The 24,955-nt window shown below is 35.1% G+C and overlaps 1 protein-coding gene across 2 annotated transcripts in view; it reads right to left on the minus strand.

Annotated features, from left to right (window-relative positions):
• Positions 1-439: 439 nt before the first annotated feature.
• Positions 440-24,955, minus strand: part of SOX30 (SRY-box transcription factor 30) — a 29,202-nt gene continuing 4,686 nt past the window's right edge. Inside the window, exons 4-5 of one of the 2 annotated variants that reach the window (XM_074360993.1) lie at positions 18,627-19,113; positions 440-2,605 (exon numbers count right to left, since the gene is read on the minus strand). In XM_074360993.1, the coding sequence (XP_074217094.1) occupies positions 2,224-2,605; positions 18,627-19,113 (869 nt within the window). In that variant the 3' untranslated portion in view covers positions 440-2,223. The remainder of the gene's footprint in view (positions 2,606-18,626; positions 19,114-24,955) is intronic. The other variant, XM_074360994.1, reaches the window with a different exon arrangement.

Genomic DNA, 24,955 nt, shown 5'->3' on the forward strand with positions numbered 1-24,955 from the left:
ATGATCTAGCAGTTCCATTCCTGGGTATACATCAAAGAAAATGAAAAAATTAGTCTGAAAATATATATGCACCCCAATGTTCATAGCAGCATTATTTACAAAAGCCAAGATACGGAAGCAACCTAAGCGACCATCAACAGATAAGTGGATAAAGAAGACATATATACACAAAGGAACATTACGCAGCCATAAAAAAGGAATGAATTTCTGCCATTTGCAACAACATGGATGGACCTGAAAGGTATTATGCTTAACGAAATAAGTCAGAAAGAGAAAAACAAACACAGTATGTTATCTCTTATATGTGGAATCTTAAAAATAAGATGAATAAATACAGCAAAACAGAAAAAGACTCACAGATATAGAGAATAAACTAGTGGTTACCAGTGGGGAGAGGGAAGTGGGGAGGGTCAAGATAGGGGTAAGGGATTAGGAAGTACAAAATACTATGCATAAAATAAGCTACAAATGTATATTGTATGGCACAGGGAATATAGCCAATATTTTTAATAACTTTAACTGGAGTATAATCTATAAAAATATTGAGTCACTGTGTTGTGCACCTGAAACTAACATAATATTGTAAATCAGCTATACTTCAATTAAAAAAAGACTAAGGTCTGTGATCAAAACCCAGTTTAATCACTAAAGTGTTATTAAAATAAGATGGGGTAAAATGGCTCAGACTGTCACATACTATAGTGTAGACCTCCTTCATGGTGTATGTGTCAAATGTGCTTTAGTTCTGACTTGAAGTTACATGTTTTCTCTCTACCAAGAAATTCAAATTTTGGTCTTTAACCACATTCAAATGATATTGCACAAAGTAATAATAAATATAAAATATGAAAAAAATTTTATTGGGAAGAGGAAATGTTACATACAATTAAGTATATGGTTGATGAAATGTATTACATTAACAGCCTCTGCTTAAGGAACAAATACAGGTCTGATAAAGGAAGAAGCTAGAAGCTTAGAACAGCTTTCCACACACAATTTCCAAGCAGTTTTAAGTAACAAGATCTCAATTTGCTTAAATTATACAGATCACTGAGGGAATTTATTAGATTGTGGCTATTTCTGATCATCAATTCACTTTGTGCCTTGTAGATCTATTTCACCCTGATCCCAACTCTGGTGGTCTTGATCCTTCTCTAAAATGGTTCTCTCGATCCATAAGCAGGCACTTACCAAGAGGTCATCTTGCAAAAAGGAGTTTTTTGCTTACAGTGAATTGAACAAATTCCACGTGTGCTTAAATGAACTCCATGGTTTTGAAGACAGCTGTTTGAACCAAATGTGGAGGAACTCTTCCATTTAGGGGAGTGTTTAAGTCATAGGCACACATGTGTGGAGAGTTTGGAAATGGCATCAGAATACGCGCACACCACCTTTGTTGATACAGTTTTAAGTTTCAGGTACGCTAATAGGATCTGTACAATTTTAGAGACTATTATGTAAAAATAAATATCTGCATGTGGTGTGGAAACCATCCTCACAAATACTCATTTTGCTTATTTCTATCCCCCAAACAAAACATCCAACAAGAACAATTTTCTCTATGTTTATTTAAATTATAACAAAAGTAAAACAACAAGTACCAAATGGAAAAAGATATCCAAAAATGGTGATGAAAATGTTTAGGAACAGAAATTATTAATTTAGCTAGAGGAGTTACTCAGGTGCCATTAAACACATTTGCAACTTGTAATTGGTTATTAGTGTAAATTAAATTTAGTAACTTGAGTCCCAATTCACTACTAAAAGTTATCAAAATATTTTCAAAATGTTACATAAAAACTGAAACATCCATAAATATTACATAAACACCAAACACAAAATTATATAAGAAAAATAAATAAATGTATCATGAGAAAAATACAAATCACACTTACACCAGCTTATATACTCCCGTTCCCCTCACGTATAATTGTGAGGATTTGATATTTTCATATTCCAAGATAAGGTAATGATAATATATGTTGATGCAAATTTCAGCCAGAAAAATAAACCACTTCGTATCTTAAATATTCCTACGAAGACACATCAGGACTGCAGTTTCACTAATCAAAGCCTGATGAAGGTATAAACTGCATTTGGTTTTGACTCCTCAGACCATGGCTGAAAACTCTCAGCAAAGCATTCTAGGCTTTTTCTCTCACACCAACCGACCCAGAATATATTTTAAGAAGTGTTTATTTTCTGTGCGTATTTGTTTTAGGATTATAAATTCCTGAGTACTTTTTCTTCTTCCTCCTCATCACTGTCAGTGACATTGACTTGCTGGATGCTAGAGGGGGTGGATGCTAGGGCTGTGAAGACGTTTTCCAAGGCGCCAATGTCCAGCTGAGGCACGGGATTTAAGTGTTCTCCCCCACTGTGGCTGTGACTGTTATAGTAAGAGGTCCCGTCCATGCTCTCACAACTCCGAGAACCTTCGCTGTGCGCGCGGTCTTCTGGGTAGTCTCTAAATGGGTAGTCTCTATTTAAAGCTGAAAACATAGCCTCGTGTTTTTGGTACCTGTCTTCATAATAACCAAGACATTCTGGCACTGCACTTGGAAAATTTCCATAGTCAAAGGGAGGCCGACTATAAGGGCATGTGCTGTAGCAGAGAGACAAAAGAGGGATTAGACACCTCGCCTGCACGCTGCCTTGCATATAGACTAACTGAGCAAGTTTAAGTGCATCCTCTTTGGGGCCTAGACAGTTCCCAAGATAACTTGCTGCCACCACTTCATGTATCCATCTGGACTTTTACTACTGCCTAGTCCCAAGATAGAATAAATGGCCAAGTGAGCTTGTAACTACTATCTATGACCAGCCTCAGGCTTCTGTTTTTGGCAGCCTTGATAAAAATTATTTATCTGGGCCTTTCTCTCAGGATGCCTTACGCCATGTAAGGTTTTAGAATGCAGGCAAGTGTTATGCCATGCTGAAAATTGACACTTAGGAAGCAGTGCAACAATTGTTCTCACTGGTCCTTGAAATGAAACTCATGGGGGAAACTTTTAACTGGGTTGAAATCAAGAGCTCTTGGAGCTGGAGAGGGCACTCAAACAGAGGATAACAACTTAGTTTTTAAATTCACATTGAATAATAAATTAAATTAAAAACATTCTTACTACTAGAAAGATTTAGAACTGATATTAAAATGCCGTTTTAGAGATATTTTCCAAAAAAAAAAATTTGGACGGTGGGAATGTGAAGAATGGAAACTATTATTTTGCTATTTTACAAACTAATGGTTTTTCTTTTAAGGGAAATCTAAAAATTCTGCCATTCAAATCCATTTGCCAATTTTTAAAAAAACAGTACTACTCTCTTTCAAAGGCACAGAACAGGAATAACAGGAAGAGGTATATAGAAAACTCCAACTAAAAGTTCCCTAGACTCATGGACTCCACCTAGTGACAGATAACAACCATAAACATAACAACCACTCATTAGCAAAACCCAAGACAAGTTGGGTGTTTCTTTCTTTCTTTTTTTTTTTTTTTTAACATTTTTTATTGATTTATAATCATTTTACAATGTTGTGTCAAATTCCAGTGTAGAGCACAATTTTTCAGTTATACGTGAACATACATATATTCATTGTCACATTTTTTTCTCTGTGAGTTACCACAGGATCTTGTGTATATTTCCCTGTGCTATACAGTATAATCTTGTGTATCTATTCTGCAACTTTGAAATCCTGTCTACTCCTTCCCACCCCCCTGCCCCCTTGGCAACCACAAGTTTGTATTCTATGTCTATGAGTCTATTTCTGTTTTGTATTTATGCTTTGGTTTTTGGTTTTGGTTTTTTAGATTCCACATGTGAGCGATCTCATACGGTATTTTTCCTTCTCTTTCTGGCTTACTTCACTTAGAATGACATTCTCCAGGAGCATCCATGTTGCTGCAAATGGCATTATGTTGTCAGTTTTTATGGCTGAATAGTATTCCATTGTCAAGTTGGGTGTTTCATTTCATGCTCTCACTTTTTTTTTTAAAGGTCAACTTTGTTTTCTTCTCTTAAAAAATACAGGTATGATTGACATAACAGACTATCATCTCAAACTGTTTAGAAATACAGAGTTTCGTCAGTGGTTGGTGTTCCACTTCCAAACCTCCAGGAGCTGGGGACCTTGCTCATGTTCAATATCACAAACATAAGGCATAGTTTCTGAAATGTTGCAGCTTTCCATTCCTACCACCACATCCTCATTCAGGCATTTTAAATTTAATGCATACATCCTGAATCCATTGTACTTGTAGCTACTATGGCTTTGCTCCGTAGCTCTTCCACTTTCAGTTTTCTCCATCCAATGAATTCCACAGATACTTCAAGGGGGTGCTCAAATCTACCTCCTCCATAAAGCCTTCTCTTCAGCTAGAAACAATTCACCTACTGACTTTCTTCAGGACTCAATGTAGGCAAGATATTATACAAGGCTTGGTGGAGAATTTAATTAAAACAAATCTAAAACCCAGGTAGTATATACTTGATATGTGCTAAAGTGTGCTATAATGCAAACATCACATGGCTACATGGGTGTGGTAAAAACAAGTTAGTGTGATATCCAGAGAACAAAAAGATCAGTAACAACAAGAATAATCTTAAAAGGTTATATGGATGAAAATGACTAACTACAGAAGCATCATGGTGTACTGAGAAAAGCAATTCTGACAGGTGTGTCCTGGTATCCATTGTTGTTTAAATTTGCAATTCCCCAATAAGATGTGGAGCATCTTTTCATATGCTTAATTGTCATCTGTCTATATTCTCTGGTGAGGCGTCTGTTCAGGTCTTTTGTCCATTTTTAATCAGGTTGTTCGTTTTCTTATTTTTGAGTTCTAAGAGTTCTTTATATATTTGGATAACAGTCTTTCATCAGATACATCTCTTGAAAATATTTTCTTCCAGTCTGCGGCTTGTCTCTTCATTCTTTTGATACCACATTGTTTTATACAAGTTTGCTTTTTAGTTAAGTTTGAAATCAAGAATTTTGAGTCCTCAAACTTTGTTTTCCTTTTTCAAGATTGTTTTAACTATTCCAGGTCACTTACAATTTCATGTAAATTTTAGAATCAACTTTTCCATTTCTGCAAAAAAGCCATTGAGATTTTGAAAGGGATTATTATTGATTCTGTAAATCGCTTAGGGAAGTGTTGCCATCTTGATGATATTAAGTCTTCCAATGCATGAACACGAATACCTTTCCATTTATTTAGGTCTTCTTTATTTCAGCTATGTTTTATAGTTTTCGGTTTACAAGTCTTGCACCTCCTTGGTTAGATTTATTCCTAAGCATTTTACTCTTTTTGGTGCTATTGTAAAAAGAATTGTCTTCTCAATTTCCTTTTTGGATTGCTTATTGCTATTGTATAGAAATACAAGTGAATTCTGTATATTGATCTTATACCCGCATCTTTGCTGAATTTACTCATTAGCTCTAATAAATTTTCTTTTTTGTGGATTCTTCAGGAGCTTCTATATATAGGATCATGTGTGAAAAGAAGTAATTGGATGTCTTTTATTTTCTTGCCTAACTGCTCTGGCCAGAGCTTCTAGTACAATGTTGAACAGCAGTGATGAAAGCAGACATCCTTATCTTATTCCCAATCTTAGCGGGAAAGCTTTTGGTTCGGTCCTTCATCATTGAGTGTGAAGTTAACTTTGGGTTTTTGATAAATGCCTTTCATCATATTGAGGAAGTTCTCTCCTATTCTTAGTTTGCTGAGTAAGTTTTGAAATCAGAAATTGATTTTTATCATGAAAACGTGTTAGATTTTATCAAATGCATTTTTGGCATCAATTGAGATGATCTAGTGGTTTTGTTCCTTCATCCTTTTAATGAAGTATATTACACGGATTGATTTTCAGATGTTGAACCACACTTACATTCTTGGGGTAAATCCCACTTGGTCTTGGTGTGTAATCCTTTTAATATGCTGCTGGATTCAGTTTACTAGCATTTTGTTCAGTAAAATTTACATCGATAGTTGTTAAGATATGTGGGTCTGTAATCTTCTTTCTTGTGATATCTTTTTTTCTAGCTTTGGTAACAGAGTAATGCTGGCCTTAGAAGTATTCTCTCATATATTTTGGAAGAGTTTGAGAAGGATTGGTGTTAATTCTTTAAATATTGGGTAACATTCACCAATGAAGTCCATGGTTTTTCTTTCTTGGGAGGTTTTTAATTATTGATTCAATCTTTTGATATATATCTGTTCAAATTTCTTACTTATTCTTGAGGCAGTTTTGGTAATTCATGTATTTGTCCATTTCATTTAGGTTACCTAACTTGTCGGTATACAATTATTCATTGATATTATTCTTTAATTATTTTTCTTTACATAAGATCAGAGGAATGTACCCAATTTCATGTCTGATTTTAGTAATTTATATCTTCTCTTTTTCTGCTTAGTCAGCTTAGCAATAAAGGTTCATCAGTGATGTGGATCTTTTCAAAAAGACAACTTTTGTTGATTTTGTTTTCTCAATTTCATTAAACTCTATATTGTTTTTCTACTCTTTAATTTATCTCTACTCTAATCTTCATTATTATCTTCCTTCTTTTAGATTTGGGTTTATTTTCTCTTCTTTTTCTAGCTCCTTAAGGTATAAAGTTAGGTTGTTGACCTGAGACCTTTCTTTTTAAATGTAGCGCAGCTTTGTATTTCTCTATCAGCACTGCTTTTGCTATATAATTCTTTTAAGTTTCAGTATGTTGTATTTTCATTTTCAATCACCTCAAAGTATTTTCTAATTTTCCTTGCAGTGTCTTATTTGACCCATTGATTGTTTAAGAGTGTGTTGTTTAATTTCCAATATTTGTGAATTTTCCAGTTTTTCTTTGTTATTGATTACTATACTTTCTTTTTCTGTTGATTCATCGTTAGTGTAGAGAAATGCAACTGATTTTTGAACGTTAATCTTGTAACCTGCTACCTTGCTGAATTCGATTATTTCAAGTAGTTTTTGTGTGGACCTATATATAGGCTTTCTATATATAGTATCATGTCATCTGCATATAGTGACACTTTTACCTCTTCTTTTCCAATTTGGATCCCTTTGATTTCTCTCTCTTGCCTGATTGCTGTGGCTAGGACTTCCAAGACTGTGTTGAACAGGAGTGGTGATAGTGGGCAACCTTGTCTTGTCCCAGATTTTAGTGGGAAGCTTTTGAGTTCTTCACTGTTGAGTACTATGCTGGCCATAGGTTTGTCATATATAGCTTTTATGATGTTGAGATATGTTCTGTCTATGCCCACCTTGGTGAGAGTTTTTGTCATAAATGGATGTTGAATTTTATCAAATGCTTCTGCATATATTGAGGTGATCATGTGATTTTTGCCCTTTCTCTTGTATATGTGGTATATATCACGCTGATTTGCATATGTTGAACCATCCTTGTGTCCCTGGGATGAATCCAACTTGATCATGGTGTATGATCTTTTTTATGTGTTGTTAGATTCTGTTTGCTACTATTTTGTTGAGGATTTTTGCTTCTGTGTTCATCAGTGATATTGGTCTGTAATTCTCTTTTTTGGTGGTGTCTTTGCCTGGTTTTGGTATCAGGGTGATGGTGGCTTCATAGAATGAGTTTGGGAGTATGCCCTCCTTTTCTATCTTCTGGAAGAGTTTGAGAAGGACTGGTATGAGTTCTTCTTTGTATGTTTGGTAGAATTCCCAGTGAAGCCATCCAGTCCTGGACTTTTATTTGTAGGGAGTTTTTTTAATTGCTAATTCAATTTCATTTCTAGTGATCGGTTTGTTCAAGTGGTCAGTTTCTTCTTGGTTCAGTCTTGGTGGACTGTATGTTTCCAGAAACTTGTCCATCTCCTCTAGGTTACCCATTTTGGTTCCATATAGTTTTTCATAATATTCTTGTATGATATTCTATTTTTCTATGTTATTTGTTGTAATTTCTCCATTTTCCTTTCTTATTTTGCTTATTTGTGCTCTTTTTTCTTCTTTGTGAGTTTGGCCAGAGGTTTGTTGATGTTATTTACTCTTTCAAAAAAACAGCTTTTGGTTTGATTGATTTTTTCTATTTTTTTTAAATCTCTATTTTATTTATTTCTCCTCTGATCTTTATTATTTCCTTCCTTCTGTTGACTTTTGATTACTACTTTCATTCCATCATGGTTGGAGAAGAAAATTTGTATGATTTCAATCTTTAAAAAAAATTGTGGGACTCGTTTTGTGACCTAACATATGGTCTATCTTACAGAATATACCATTTTCACTTGAGAAGAATCTATATTCTATTGTTGGGTGGAGACTGTATACGTCTGTTAGATCTAGTTGGTGTGTATTGTTGTACAGTCTTCTACTTCTCTTTTGTTCTTCATCCATTTTTGGATGGATGATCTTTTGCTCATTACTTAAAATATTCAAAGCTAACATCATACTCAATAGTTAAAAATTTAAAGCTTTCCTTCTAAGATCAAGAACAAGACAAGAGTGCCCACTCTTGCCACTTTTATTCAACATAGTGTTGGAAGTCTTAGTCAGAGCAATCAGGCAAGTAAAAGAAATACAAGGCATCCAAATTGTAAAGAAAGAAGGAAAACTGTCTCCATTTTCAGATGATATGATATATACCTAGAAAAACCTAAAAAATCAACAACAACAAAAAGTTAGACTTAACCAATGAACTCAGTAAAGTTTTAGGACACAAAATCAATGTGCAAAAATCAGCTGGATCTTTATACACTAACAACAAATTGTCAGAAAAAGAAATTAAGAAAAACAATTCAATTTACAACTGCATCAATAAGAATAAAATACCTAGCAATAAATTTAACCAAAGAGGTGAAAGATTTGTACACTGAAAACTGTAAGACATCGATGAAAGAAATTGAAGAAAACAAACATAAATGAAAAGATATTCTGTACTCACGGAAGAAATAATAATTGTTAAAATGTTCATATTACCCAAAGCATTCTGCAAGTTCAATGAAATATGTATCAAAATCCAATGGCACTTTTCACAGAAATAGAATAAACAATCCTCAATTTTAAGTGGAACCACAAAAGACACAAATAGCAATCTTGAGGAAGAAGGACAAGGCTGGAGGCATAACATGATCTGATTTCAAAATATATTGCAAAACTATAGTAATCAAAACAGTATGGTATTGGCATTAAAAACAGATAGATCAATGGAACAGAAAATAAAACTAGAAATAAACCCATGCATATATGGCTAATTAGTTTTTGAAAAAGGAGCCAAAAATAGACAATGGGGAAAGGACAGTATCTTCAATTAATGACGCTGGAAAAACTGAACAGCCACAGACAAAAGAATGAAATTAGATCCCAATCTTATACCGTACACAAAAAAAAACTCAAAATGGATTAAAGGCTTAAGCATAAGACATAAAACCATAAAACTCCTAGAAGAAAACATAGGCAGGAAGCTCCTTAATATCCATCTTTGCAATCATTTTTGGGATTTGACACCAAAAGCAAAAATAAACAAGTGGGACTACATCAAACTAAAAAGCTTCTGTACTGCAAAGGAAACCATCAACAAAATGAAAAAGCAACTTACCAAATGGGAGAAAATATTTGCAAATCATACATCTGATAAGAGGTCAGTATCCAAAACATATGAAGAATTCACATAACTCAATAGCAAAAGAAAAAATCTAATTTTAAAATAGGTAGAAGACATTTTTTCCAAAGAAGACATGCAGATGGCCAACAGGTATATGAAAAGGTACTCAACATCACTAATTATCAGGAAAATGCAATTCAAAACCACAATGATATCAGGAAATGCTGCCTGTGCAACAACATGGATGGACCTTGGGGACATTATGCTAAATGAAATATGCCAAAGAAAGACAAATACTGTATCATCTCACTTATATGTGAAATCTAAAAACAAAACAAAAAACAAAAAACCAACTCATAGATATAAAGAACAGTTTGGTGGTTGTCAGAGATAGGGAGTAAGAAGTGAGCAAAATGAATAAAGGCAGTCAAAAGATACAAACTTCTTATTTATAAAATAAATAAGTCTTCAGGGTGTAACATACAGCATAGTGATTATAGTTAATAATACTGTGCGGTATTTTTGAAAGTTTCTAGGAGAGTAAATCTTAAAACTTATTACAAGAAAAAATTTGTTGTACACCTGAAACTAATACAATGTTACATGTCAGTTATACTCAGTAAAATATAAAGTAGTGAAGTCTTCAACTATTATTGTATAACTGTGTATTTCTCCCTTCAATTCTGTCAGTTTTTACTTCATATATTTTGGGGTCCTGTTGTTGTACATGTATTACAACTGCTATATCTTCTTAATGTATTGACTTTTTAAATAAATATGTAATGTCTTTGTCTCTTGTAACAATTTTTGACATACAGTCTATTTTGTTTAATATATTATAGCCACCTCAGTTCTTTTTTGGTTACTATTTGCATGGAATATCTGTGTCATTGGATCTAATGTGACTCTCTTGCAGACAAGATTTATTTTGATCACCTTTTTAATCCATTCTGTCAATCTATGCTATTTAGAGAGTTTAAAAAGGGAATACTGATAAGGAAATATTTACTCTGCCATTTTGCTATTTGCTCTCTATACGTCATATTTTTTTCTCAATCCCTTCATTACTGTCTTGTTTCACATTTAATGGATTTTTCTAGTGTACTAATTTGATTCCCTCATTCCCTTCTTATATATTTTAAAGTTATTTTCTTTAGTGATTATCATGGAGATTACAATTAACATCCTAAGTTTATAATAATCTAGTTTGAATTGATACTAAGTTACCTTAATTGGCATATCAAAATTCTGTATACACTGCCACCCCCCCATTTATATTGCTATTGTCCTAAATTATATATTTATACATTTTGCATCCATTAACAGATTTGTAATAACTGTTTTATACATTTGCCTTTTAAGTCATATAGAAAAAAGTTACTAACCAAATATACAATAATACTGGCTTTTGTATCTGCCTATTGTAGTAACTTTTACCACTGTTCTTTATTTCCTTGTTTGGCTTTGAGTTATTCTCTAGTGACTTTTTATTTCAGTCTGAAGTACTCCCTTTAGCACTTCCTGTAGGGCAGGTTTACTAGTAATGAACTCCCTCTACTTTTGTTCATCTGGGAATGTCTTAATTTCTCCTTCATTTTTGAAGGATAGTTTTGTTGATTATAGAATTCTTGGTTGATGGTTTCTTTTCTTTCAGTACTATGTGATCCCACTGCCTTCTGGCCTCCATAGTTTCTGATGAGAAACTGGCTGTTAACCTTATTGAGAATATCCTGTACAAGATTAGTCAATTCCTTCTTGCTACTTTCAATATTACCTCCTCTTCTTTGGCTTTTGACAGCTTGATTGTAATGTATCTCTTTGAATTTACTCTACTTAGTGTTCATTGACAATCTTGGATTCATATCTTTCTTTAAATTTGGGGCCATTAGTTCTTTAAATATTCTTTCTACCCCTTCCTCTCTCTACTCTTCTAGGACTCTCATGATGCTTGTGTTGGTACAGGTAATGGTGTTCTACAGGTACCTTAGGCTCTGTTAACTTTTCTTCATTCTTTTTTCTTTCTGCTCCTCAGACTAGATAATTTCAGTTGATTATCTTCAGATTTACCAATTCCTCTGCCTGCTCAAATTCTTCTGCTGCTGAATTCCTCTACTGAATTTTTCACTTCAGCTATTTTAATTTTCAGCTCCAGGATTTCTATTTGGTTCTTTTCTATAATCTTTGTATCTTTACTGATTTTTGGATAAATCATTCTCCTGGTTTTAATTAGTTCTTTGTCCATGGATTCCTTTAGCTCCCTGAGCATATTCAAGACAGTTGATTTAAAGTCTTTGTCTGGTAAGTCCAATGTCTGGGCTTCCTCAGGATTGGTTTCTGTTAATTTTTCTCTTGTGAATGCCATACCTTCTTATTTATTTGCATGCTTAGTAATTTTTGGTTGAAAACTGGATATTTTGAGAATTATAATGTAGTTATCTCTGGAAATCAGATTCCTCCCCTGCCCAGGGTATGTTATTGGTACTTCTTTTGGGTTGTAGTTGTGTGTCTGGTTAGTGACTTTCCACTAAACTATTTTCGTAAAGATTGTATTCTTTGTCATATGTGGTTACTGAAGCCTCTCTTCCATTAGGTTAGTGATTGGCTAGTGACTTATAAAGATTTCCTTAAATAGGCAGAGCCAAAACAAAACAAAACAAAATTCTCCCAGTCTTTACAGATTGGTTCTGAGTTAAGTCACTCTTTCAGTGCTTAGCAAGGATATTTACAAGTCTTCTTTAGCCTTGACCTCCTATTTAAGCAGAGCCTAAGATCAGTCAGAGGTGAAAGCTTAGGGTTTTCTCAGGTGTTTTGCTGAACATGCATCTAGCCCAGGATATGAGTGTGCTCTTCTGGTTCCTCAGTATACATGGGAGCTTTTCACAGCCCTTATCCCCCCATGTAATTCCTTTCCCAGTCTCTTCTAGGCTTTTCATCTTTCTACTGCTTGTCCTGTTTGCTGCCCTTAACCCAGGCAGCTGTAGATAGTATTTACCTTTAAATATTTTCCACAAACACTCCCTGAGAGACCATTCTAGACCTAAGGGAATTTGTAGGTGAGTCAAAATAAGACAAGCCCCTGAGCCATTTCCCAAGGAAGTCGCCAGACATGTCAAAATGCACAGCCATAATGTTTTAAGAACAAGGTCTGCATTCCTCCTCTAATATCAAAAAGTCACATCAAGAACATGGGCCACTAACCCCTTAGCCATCACTGAGCTAGAAAATGAGGGATGGTTGTTGCAAAAATGTCACAATGGTCTCTTATCAGAATTTAGCAGCTTCTATCTTCATTAAGTACCCCATCAAGTTGTTTTAAGTTTTGTATTAAATTCCAGAGTTCAAAAAAAAGTTGATTCTGATAGTTTCGCCAGCTTAATTATTGCTTCAGTGGAGGGATAGATTCTTGGATCTCCCTATTCTGCAATTCTAGGTGACATTCTACCTGAACAGTGTTTTGTAGTTCAGAGTATAAATTTTGCAACTTATTTTGTTAAATTTATTCAAAGGTTTTTAAAATTTTTATTTTAATTTTATTATAAATGGAATTGTTTTTTCAATTTCATTTTCTGTTTATTCATTGCTACTGTATAGAAATGCAATTTTTTTGTATATTGGTCTTATATCCTGCAAACTTACTGAATTCATTTGTTATTTATAATAGTTTTTTTGTGGATTCCTTAGGATTTTCCACATACAAGATTGGTAACATGCAAACAGATAGTTTTATTTCTTCCCTTATAGTGTGGATACTTTTTTTCTTTTTCATGTCAAACTGTCCTGGATTAAACCTCCAATAAAATGTTGAATAAAAGTGGCAGATAAAGTCAAGTTTCTTTGAGGGAGAGCTTCTGAGCATTCTGTTCTTATGCACTGACTCTCCTCCTTGTCAAACTCTCTAGTCTTCTTGGCTTGCCTCTCCCAGTATAGAACAATTCTTCTACAAGTAACTTGGGGCAAGGATGCGCAGGGTTATAATATTCTCTGCCTGTCATCCTTAGGGTTGAATGGCTATCCTGTTAGTAGGGGCTTGATGAAGAAAAGGAGCCCCCAACCTCCTGGTCACAGTCACCATCAATTTAGCCTCTTTAACTCAGAGCTGGAGAGGGGTGAGAAATGCTACTCTTCCCTCTAAAATACTGTATCCCTTGATTAGGAGCTGAGGGGAGAGAAAGCCGTCTTCTTGGCCATACCCACCCAGAGCGGGGCTTCTATCAAGCTGAATTAAGGGTGGGAGCGAGGGATGGCATTTGTCATGGCTCAAGTGCCATAGATTCTTGCTGTGTTTACCAAGTTTTAGGATATTTTCTTGAATAAATGTTTCTTCATTTGCTGTATGCCCTTTGGACACTTTCCAGAGAATTTAAGTGGTTGGTTCTTAAAAACAGTTTTCACCAGTTATGCTTATTTGCTCAGGAGCAAGTCCACAGAGCTCCTCATGCTGCCATCCCAGAAATGGAACTCCCTCTCATTTATCTTTTTAATCACATTATTTGTATTAATATTCTTAAGCTTTGTTCTGGATGCAGTTAAGTTACTTTAAAACAGTTTGGCCATTTCACATCTTGATCTTAAGAGTTTTTAGATGAAACCATAGCAACATTTTAGTCTGGGCCTAGGTAAAATAAGACTTCCAAAGAATTCAGTACTCCATCAAGGTTTTCCAATCTGGTTGGTGGGAACAGGAATGATTCCCAGCCTGCTATGAGTGCTGGGCACTGTTGTCTCTGATCTTTCAGGTAGTTTTTCCACCAGCCTTGGGCAGTTTTCCTCACAACCATACAGTGATTAGTATTCTGCTGAATACTCAAGAGGGGACCTGTGCAAAGATCCAGAGTGGTTGTTCTGTGCAGCTTTCTTGTCTATGGGACTCCCTCCTAAGAATTCTAGCTGACTTGGTTTCACTGCACTCTCAGCCCCATTTTCTCAACTCAGGGAGTCTCTGCCAGGATCTGCTTGTGTTTCTCCTCCCTGTGCCATGGTTTCCAGGCCAGTAAGCTGAGTAGATTGCAAGGCTTATCTCATTTGTTTTTTGTCTCTCAGGGATCTTCATATTCATTGACTGTTAAACAGTGTCTTGAAATATATATTTTGTCTGGATTTTTATCATTTCAGATGAGGGTATATTCAGTCCCTAATATTGCATCTTGGCTGGTACAGAAGTCCACTTTAATCATTTCAAATGTTGATTTTTAGTCTTTTCTTGATTTTTAATTAATTCTTGGGGTGTTAATCTTCCAATCTGTAGCATCTACTGATTCTGATCTTAATGAATCCTTTCCTCATGTTCTATAATTTTTTTAAAGCTCATCTTTAATAACATTTTTCTCTCTTTGGAAATTCCTAAGTGGCCTGGATGATGGAGGCGTTCCTCTAGGACAGTTGCCCCAGGTAAGCCAGCCCAGAATTAATTTGTGTGTTAATTTCTCAGTTTACCAAGTGAATAGGGGGATTTCAGATTGTGAACCAGTGTGTAGTGCAATTTGGGGTTTTGATTTCTAACAGAAGACTTTTTTCCACATATAGCCCTGGATAAAAACAAGTTTCCATTATGCTTTCTGTGGGTTAGTGATAAAAATCTTCTATTCCTTTTCTCAAGGTTGAGAAGCCTTTCTAGGGTCTTAGTTTCATGGAGAGGTTTTAGTTTTAGCTCCTCACCTTGAGCAGGGCCAACCTCATTTCCTCTCCTTATATAGAAATTAAAATCCAAGTTTATAAATACTGACACTATTTATGAATTTGAAAACCACCTCCAGGACCACTGAACCAGTTTTCAGCTTGTTGGTCAAACTGTTTGACAAAGGGGGATTTATTTTCCTTGTAATTTCACCTAGGTATTAAATTGTTCATATTTAAATTCAACATTTCTAAATAGTTACAGCAGAAAGTACTCTGTGATAGCTAAATCCACCATGTTTTGGTACTATAAGTTCTGTCCTCCAAAAGGATTAGGCAAAATACTGTATATGTATGTAGATGTATATTATTATAGGAAGTATGTCCAAAACTTCAATCAAATTATTAAACAAGTCTATATAAACCAAACAAGGGTTAAGGATAATTTCTTTTAATTTTTGATCTATTTGTCTAAAAATTTTAAATTAAGATGCTATATATCCCCACAAATTTAGAATTCTTTGTTTTTACCTTTCCTAACAGATATATAGATACAGATACAACTGATTATATCTTTATATATTTCAAGCTAATAAATCCCTACTTATCATTCATATCTTTTATATATCCCTAATTGCAATACATGTTTTGAACACATTTATTTACTCAACCGCCAACAGAATGAAGACATATCCTTTGCACATGAAAATACAAATACTGCAAGAAAGAAGAGGAAGAGGAAAAAAGAAGGGGGCAGAAAAGAATAACTGAGAGAATAATGTAGTACAGAAAGAGAGTCTCAATACACACAGTATGAAGATGGTTAAGAAGGCAGAGCTAGGGATCAGCACTTCTCAGAGCTAGGGATCAGCACTTCTCAGAGCTAGGGATCAGCACTTCTAAGTGTCCATCTATTTTATAAAATGACGTCTTGATTAAATTGCCTAACTGCCTTGATTTTTACTTTAGATACACAGGGCAAAACATCAAATATGTATATTTGATATATATTTAATATCATTAAAATTATGGTATTGAGATGCATGAATAATACCACCTATAAATGGGTTAGATTAGAGAAGAAATATTCTTTATAGAAGACTCTTATTAGTTGGGAGAAGAGACAACAGAAAAATTGAAAGGGAATCAATTAATTTTGACATTTAGTCAGGCTGGATTTTACTGAAATATACTATCTAAACAAGCATAAAGAAGATTTTCCATATCCTTGGGGAAATGATCATCACACACAGAAAGGTAAGAGTTAGAAAAGGAGTTAGACAATATTATAATGCATATGACCAGTCTTCTATTTTGGAAAACTGTATGCAACTTAATGTTTATAGTTGACATACTGCTTTGACATTCTTAAATAAAATAAAATTCAGCATAATACTATTAATTCACTTCATTTGGTTCCTCTAATAGCATTATGATTAATTAGCAATAATGATTTTAAAGACAGAGGAATAGTTTCTGTCTTCTAAGGACATACTTTCCAGAGCTTCTTTTTAAAATGTTCTTGAAATTATCAGATGATTTGTACTTTAACAGCCAAATCCTATAAGCCTTGTCATGAGTAAGAAAGATAAACTTCCTGTGATTTTATCTATTTATTATATAAGGAAATATTTCTTGCCCCCCAAATCTACCTGACTACATGATTTTTCCATTCAAAAATACAATATGAATTTTCCATATGATCCTCTGCTAGCAACTAACAGCTACAAGTCAAGAAGAATCACTGTATTCAGAAGCCTTACTGATATAGTGAAAAAAAAAAAACCAACACAGAAGTCAAAATCAGACAGTTAACCTTAGTTTAATGACCAGCTCTGCCATTTACCAGTTGTATGAGCTGAACAAAGCTATTTAACAGCTGATCAATTTGTTTATCGGAAAAAGTAAAGGGACCGTTATGCCCAAGACACAGCTTATTGTAAGAATTATAGATAAAAATGTCAAGCTCTCAAAATGCTAAGAAGAAAAGAATAACAACTAGAGTGAAATTGTGGGTCACAACCTCTTCTAGATGTCTCTTTTTCTTCTTTACTGTGAATAAATACTATCCAAATCTTTCTTGTATTACAAAATGAATTGTGTAGCACAGATAAAATTTCCTCAGTTTTAGTTTGTGGACCTTAAGGGTCTAACTAAGGCTGATCATCTCAAACTCATTCATTTATTAAACTCCAGTTATGTCCTTAGCCCTTTCCTTATATCTAAAAAACACATGAAGTTCTATAAAATTCCTATAAAATCTCAAATCCTAGCAGATAGCAATGAGAAGAGATTATAAACCCCCGGTCTTAGGCATGTCTTGAGGTTTGATTCCTTGAACAAAAAGATTTCTGAAAGCTGCTAAAGAGAAGAAAAGCCTGTAGGGGAAAACAAAACAACCCACAGATAGCAACATCTCACTTTCTCCTTATCTGATCCCCTAGCTCCACTGTCTTCCAGCTCTGGGCTAGAGACCTGAAAGCAAGTAATCCCATTATGAATTGAAGCAACATAACATATACGTCAAAAGTTCTGTGAAGTGGCGGTATACCCAAGTGGGGAGTAGTTTTCTTTCTAACTAAGTAACAACAGAAGGTTAGTGTTAAACACTTCACACTCCGTTCTCAACAGAAATCACCTCTGTCTAAACTCTTAATAGCAACTGAAAAGTAGAGGTTAATACCGCTCTATTAGAATGCTTGCAAGAGAGTTAAAGTCTACCACTCCAAAATGAAAAATTACAAATTTGTTTTCCCTAGATACTTCTTTGTGAAAATAAATTCCTTTACTGGTAATTTACATAGGAAACTTTTCGGTTTACTCAAAAAGGGCCCCGAGAGGGTGTGTAACTTTGGACAAGTCACTTAACCTCTTAGACAAAGTGCTCTCTTTTATATCCTTGCTATTCAAAGGGTGGTCCACAAACCAGCAGAATTAACGTCACTTGAAAACTTGTAGAAATGCAGAATATCAGGCTTACTATAACTCAGTACAGAAAGCTACTAAACCCCAGACCTACTGACGCAGAATCTGCATTTTAGCAAGATCACATGTGATTTATACACATATAAAAGTTTTAGAAGCACAGCTCTATACAGTAAGTTTTGAATAAATGATCTTAAGGCCTCTTATAATTGATTTTTCTCATGAAAAACCAGGTCTAACAACACTGGAGCCTGTATTCACGTGGCAACAGTAGGCTGTAGCTGAGTACCAGCTGCCCCATAAGATGCGGCATGCACTCTCCTTGGGTCCCCCAGTCCTCATTTGGCCCCTTCATGTAGTTATGTTAACTGCTTGGCCCCATTCAGACACTAATCTAAATTAGATCCCAAGCAGAACTGAAGGAGCTCCTTTTCAGTTGTTCTTTTTTTTTTTTTTTTAAAGAGGCCTTCAGAAGTAAAAATTCATTAGCTTTAAGTATTTTCAGGTGAAAGGTAATAAACCATTCATTTACCTTGATGGGAAGTAGTGAGGTCCAGGTAGGAAGTAAGGGTGATAAAAAGAGAATCGCGGTGGTGTCCCAAACAATGTGGCTGGATGGCCCAGGGGAGGGGGCTGGTAGACATGTGAGTGTGGAATAGGAGGAGCCTGGGGAATTGGAGCACTTCTGGGACAAGTGGAAATGCTGGGATACTCCTTGGGAGGCTGGATGGTCGAGGCTGCAAATCTGGCATGGGCAGTACTTGCACTAGTCGGAATCCTGTTACTGCTCTCCAGAGAGACAGGAGTGGGTCTCTTCACAGAGCAATTGGCTCCAGAATGCAGATGATGAGTGTCCGTTTGGGAGGACCCAGCAAAGCGCTGCGATGGGAGTGCTGGACGGAGGGGCAGACTTGGAGCCTGGACAGCCACCTGGGCAGTACTGGGGACGCTGGGCTGGAAAAGTGTGATGGGGCTTGGGCAATGGACTGCTGGTGTGGGCAGCTGGATGGCAGGTTCACCTTCAGAAATAAAAATAGCATAGGTCAAGCATGAATTGAGTCACTCCATATTTTTCCTTTTTCAGTAGAATTTAACAAACTGTACAACCAGAAGTCTTCACTAACCACCTTACCTAAGAGCATCACCATGCTATTTATTTCCTTTATAGCATTTTGAACAAACTGAAGCCATCTTGTTCATTTATTTTACATTTCTGTCTCTCTTTCCCACCTAGATTGTAAGTGCCATGAGAAGAGAAACCTTTTCTGTTTTCTTCACTACTGTATCCCTGGGGCTCAAAATTCTACCTGGCACAGAATAGGTCCTTAACAAATTTTTTTGGATAAATAAATAAATGAATGAGTGAGTGACTGAGTAAAAGACAAATACACACAAATGCTGGTATATAAATATAAATGTTTCTAAAAGAAATAATATGAAACTACTGATAGTGGTTACTTTTAAGGAGCGGTCATCTGGAAAAGGGTACATGGCCACAGGAAGCCAGACTTTCATTTTATACCTATCATTTTATTTTGAATTTGAATTTTCTATTATTTAAATATAATAATTTTATTTTAAGTATTAATAGAGGTTTCAGTGTAGTGGTATGGGTCATTTTTCTTTTATTTTGTATACTTCTCTATATTAAATTAAATTATGAAGAACATTAATTTTTTGATTGAAAAAACTAAAGAAACAATCAGTAAGACTATTTTGCTTTATTGCATTCAATGTGAACACAGAAGGAAATTCCCCGGTGAGAACAGGACTTGCCACAGGTCAACAATTTGTGACAGATAAAGAAGTAATATTATTGCAGCAGAGTATTCCAGAATTTTTAGAGGGAGATGAAATAATCATGAAAGATCTTTCTGACCTTGAAGAGAGGACTGCTGGCTAAGTTGCTGAGTTATTCAAATGACACCTCCTAAATTTAACTAAATTTTTCCAAAGAAATACTGAGAGAAGCCAGAGTAACAGATTCATGATCTAGTTTATACCAATGCAGTTAGGTCTCTGTTAGTATAGAAGATGCAGTCCAGGAACAGACTCTACGGTTAGGGGCCGAAAGGACTGTGGATCTTCTCTCAGCTTTGCCCAAGCAACACTTTCGTCTCCTTCCTTTTCTCCAGATAAGGTAAATAATACCTTCCCTTACAGCTGGAGGAAGGGAATTAAGGGATATACCCATCTGTTTCAAGATGGCCTCTGAGCCAGTGAAGCAGAGGCAACACAGGAGCAAGGTGTAGATGAAGCTGTCATGACTCTCAGTTAATGGGGTTACAGGGCGTAGGCCTCCTGTCTGTGAGGCACAGGCCGTGGGCCCTTCCTGATTAATCAAGCATAAAGTCATTTCCCTTTTCCATGTACCCTCAGGACCTAAGAATTTATCACATATCATGAAATAGTATAAATACGCATGTCTGCCACCCTTACCACAGTCACAAACCTGGGAGCTTAACAGCAGGAACAGTTTAACTCAAGTTTGTATCCCCCATTATCTGGCACAGAATCTGGTTAGTAATAGTTAAGAAATGTATGCCTAGATGAAAGGAAAAACTAACACATAAGCCTACAGCTGATAGCACCTCTACCACTGATCTGGTATAAGGAGAATCTCCTCCAAACAACTACATAGCTGGGCTGACTGGTAAAATCTCTCAAAGTTTTATCACTGAATTATTGCACTCAAGCCATCTGCTCCTAAAAGAATCTACCCCCGACACAGATTTCTCTTCCTTGTAAAGTACAAGAAGCTCTTAGTCCTCAGAAAAGAAGTATGGCTTTTTTTAGGCAAAGGAAACACAAATTACAGGAGCCATAGAAACTGCTGACACTATTTCAGTTACTGAAAAGGGAAGGACTCATCTTTTAGCTGATACCAAATGTTCTTTTCTACCAAAGACCTTTTTATACAAGACCAGGTACCAGTGGAGTATGAGGTGATAAAATCATGCATTCACTTAATTAAACAAATATCCACCAAGCAAATAGCATGCATCAGGCACCGTTTTGGTCTGAGGTGGAAAATTAGATGCATAGAGAGTTATACAGAAGTATAATGAAGACGTCCTAAATGTCAAAATTCAGGTTGCTAAACATGAGGTTAAAGTCTGCAACATCTGGTCATCTCAGATAAAGTGCTGGTGAATAGGAAAGTCTTGTGGAAAGGACAGAGCTCTAATATATCAAACTGTAGATAAAGTATGGAAAAGACCAGCCAGTCACCTGCACTCTCTCCTTCTAGCCACAGCTAGATTACGCTCCTACAAATCTCCCACCACCCACTCCTAAAGACGAAGAATCCACTGCCTGAATGGATGAAGGACGCAACTAGGCTTTTGTGTGTGACTGGGATGAACAGTGAAGGAGTGAAGAATGTCAGAAACTGAAGACAGACCAGACCAAATCCTCTACAAGAAAAAGGTGTATAGACATAGTAAGACGGAGGACCAGCATATGGCTGAGGGGAGAGAAACAAAGGTAGAGAGAGAAAGAGAGGAGAGACAGAAGTAGAATAGGAGGCAGAGACACAGAGACAGAGATGGGAAATAGAGAATTGAGGAGAACAGTTAGGCAACTGCTTAGAAAACTGGAACTTTGGGGAGAGATGATGGTAATGAGGACCCCTAAGAAGACTTACTATAGAAGGAACCATATGATTCCTCCTTTCTTGCCCCCTCAAGAAAACCTACAATAATGAGCTACATCATTTTTAAAGGAATTTTCAAGCCATATTTCTGCTTCTTATTGACATAACACTTTGCTAGAACTGATTTTAAGGCAGGGACCAGACCAGAGGTTTTGGGATTATAAGAGTATCAGAATGGTGGAGGGTTTTTTGTTTTCCCTCTGTTAACAAGAAGAGATGGGTAAACCAAAATGGTATCATATGTGTACTACCAAAAAATTAAAATAGTAGTAAACATTTTTAAAGTAAAAATTTAGAGAAAATGTATGAATTCAAAAGAGTGAAAGATATCAACAGAGTTAAGATTTAACAAGGAAAACCCATTTGAGGGTTGACAAAGCATAGAAAATGAAATAATCTCACTTGAAAAGTCATAAATATATATAATTGACATTTAAAAGCCAGGCTAAAATAAATACAGCTTCTAGCAAAATTCCAGAAGCCTTTAAAATAAATTTGAATACTTAACATAAAATGAAAATACTAATATAATTGGTATCAAAGATATCTGATAAAAGAAAGTATCTAAGAAGTATTCTGGACTATCATACTGTAAGTACTTTCAGAAACTAGAAACAGGAGAAGAGCTCAAGATATGGGATTAAATGTGAGAGACAAAGTTATTAGATTTTTGGAAAAAATATTGGCTAGGAATAAAGGCTGACAGGGATAACTAAAATAAAAAGTTAATAGAAAAACGAAGGTTATTTATATGACAATGTTAAAAACCCAGAAGGAAAAAAAAAGTCTCAAAAATCCACAGTTATGGCTGACCAAATCAAAGAGAACCCATAAAAGGGAAAGAAATCTTTTTAAAATGAAAAGCTTGTCCAAATGTATAAAACAGAGAAGCCAAAGTGTGTTAAGTGAAAATTAAGCAGTCCAAGGGAAAATTGAAGGAGCCATATCTCAAGGACCTTAAAGTCAATACTAAATGACTTTTTAAATATTTCTCAGAAAGAAAAGACTCGGTAGAATCAATGAAATAGTCATTACAGTATAAAAGGTAACTGCAGGAAGAACAGAGAGACACCAAAACCCCTTTCTACTAAAGACCTGAAGAAGATATGTGAACTCTAATTCATTTTCAGAGCAGATAGGTGAAGAATATTAGATCAACAGCATATAATGCCAAGTTCACAGAATGTTCTAATCCAAATTGACAAAATGAATATAACCAGATCTTAGGTGACATTCACTTAAGAACTTTAGGGAAACTCAAAGTTAGAAATGAGAAAATATTAGATGAAGTAGATACAAATGGTCTGCCAAAAATGGTATGCCAGACCATTTTTGGAAAGTCAGCATAACTTCAAGTTATTGGGAGTGGTAAACTTGAGAACTACACCTTGGCAAGTCTGTTTTCTACACCTGAAAAGCTGGTGAAATCTATACAATATATTAGTGTAAAAAGCTTGCTAGAAAAAAAGGGAGCAAATTGTTTCTTTAAAGAGATAAATCACACCTCAATAACTCAGTATCTTTCTTCTATAGGAATAAACAAAACAAGTTTGAAAAACAAAATTACCAGAACTTTATATTTAGAATATAAGATAAGTTGAAAGAAACAAACAAAAGGGATGGTATGAAAATTTTTATCTGTAGATGATAAATGATTAAAAGTATAATTCCCCTAGGGATTTATGCTATAATTTGTTCTTATTAAACAATCCTATAAATGGTTTAGAATATGAAATATATAGTGAAGTTTTCAAATTTGCAAATGATACCAACTCTTCCAAGTAACACAATGCCAAGCTAATGAGAACAAACTAACAGAACATATTTCAAAAGTTGTATGATTGGGTATCACAGTAGCCAATAAATCTCATCACCGTTAATATATACATGACTATATATATAGCTATATATAAATGAAAATAATTCCAAAATATTATATTTAAAAGATAATGATCTCTTTTTATCATTTGAGATCCAAGAAATGAATCTTTACTGATACTACGTATCACCGAAAATAAGAGAAATTGTAAAAAAAACAAAACAAAACAAAACAAAAGATCATTATCTTGCCTTAGATTGGATTACTCTGTATAAGGCTCTGAAATGCATCCTATAATTCTGCCTGTCATATTTAAATAAAATATCATGGATGCAAGAGCTCTATCAACATTAAAAGAAAATCTTCCATTTTCAATCTGCAAATCTTTGCTCAGAATTACATAAAATCAATATACTATATAAAATTGTCTGCTGCCTCATATAAGAATATTGATAAATATGTTTCTGGGAAGAGAAAACATACAGCATTTAACTGTTGGTAGAATGACATGGAAGAGAGGTCTTAGAGGAAGGGGTAAAGAGAAGAAATGTATCTTTTAAAAGCACAAATCATAAATAACATAACAGATAAAACAAGGTAAGTTAACAAAAGCATACTTAAGCCTAGACTGAAATATAGGATTGAAAGAGATACTACCAGATAGCGAAGGGTGGAAGAGCCTGACTGTGCTGGGAGAGAAGAGGGTGGCAGGCTCAGCCTTCCGCATCTTTCTCTTGAGCCTAGATACCCTGAATGTGGCTTTGCTGCTATCCATCGCTATTATGATACACAGGAAAAAACTGAAAATGCAAAAGATCTGAGTAAGTCAGTTTTCAAGATATCTTAACCTGTCAGCAGATAGATCCAAACAGGTGGGGAACCGGAAAGGGCGGTAGTTTTAGGACAAGTGATAGCAAGTAGTGAATGTACAAAGCTCTGCCTAAGAGATGGCTAAAATAGACTGCAAGAACAAACTAATGACAGATAGCCTTATAACAAGTTCTTAAGATACTAGATTCTCAGTTTTGGGTTCTTAAAAGCAACAAAGAACATTGTCAAGAACTGATAACAGAGGAGAAATTTAGGGAAAGACAATATAATGAACCAAATACTTGGTAGAAGATCGATTACTTCCATTGCTTTTCTAGAACAGCAAGAAAATGGTCTGAATAGATTAGTCATCATTACTAAATGCCAGGACAGGATGCCTCAGACCCTATTAGCAAGGCATCCTTCTATGCTGATAGGAAAAGACTTTCACATTTCCTACTGAATTACCTCAGTCATTTCCTGTATTATCTGCATCACTTATGGGCTCATCCTGATTTGCTTAAAAGATCTGACATGGAATATCTGCTACTCTGGCAAATCAAGTGCTTTAATGTCT

This window comes from Camelus bactrianus, chromosome 3 (assembly GCF_048773025.1).
Source record: "Camelus bactrianus isolate YW-2024 breed Bactrian camel chromosome 3, ASM4877302v1, whole genome shotgun sequence".
NCBI lineage: Eukaryota > Metazoa > Chordata > Mammalia > Artiodactyla > Camelidae > Camelus > Camelus bactrianus.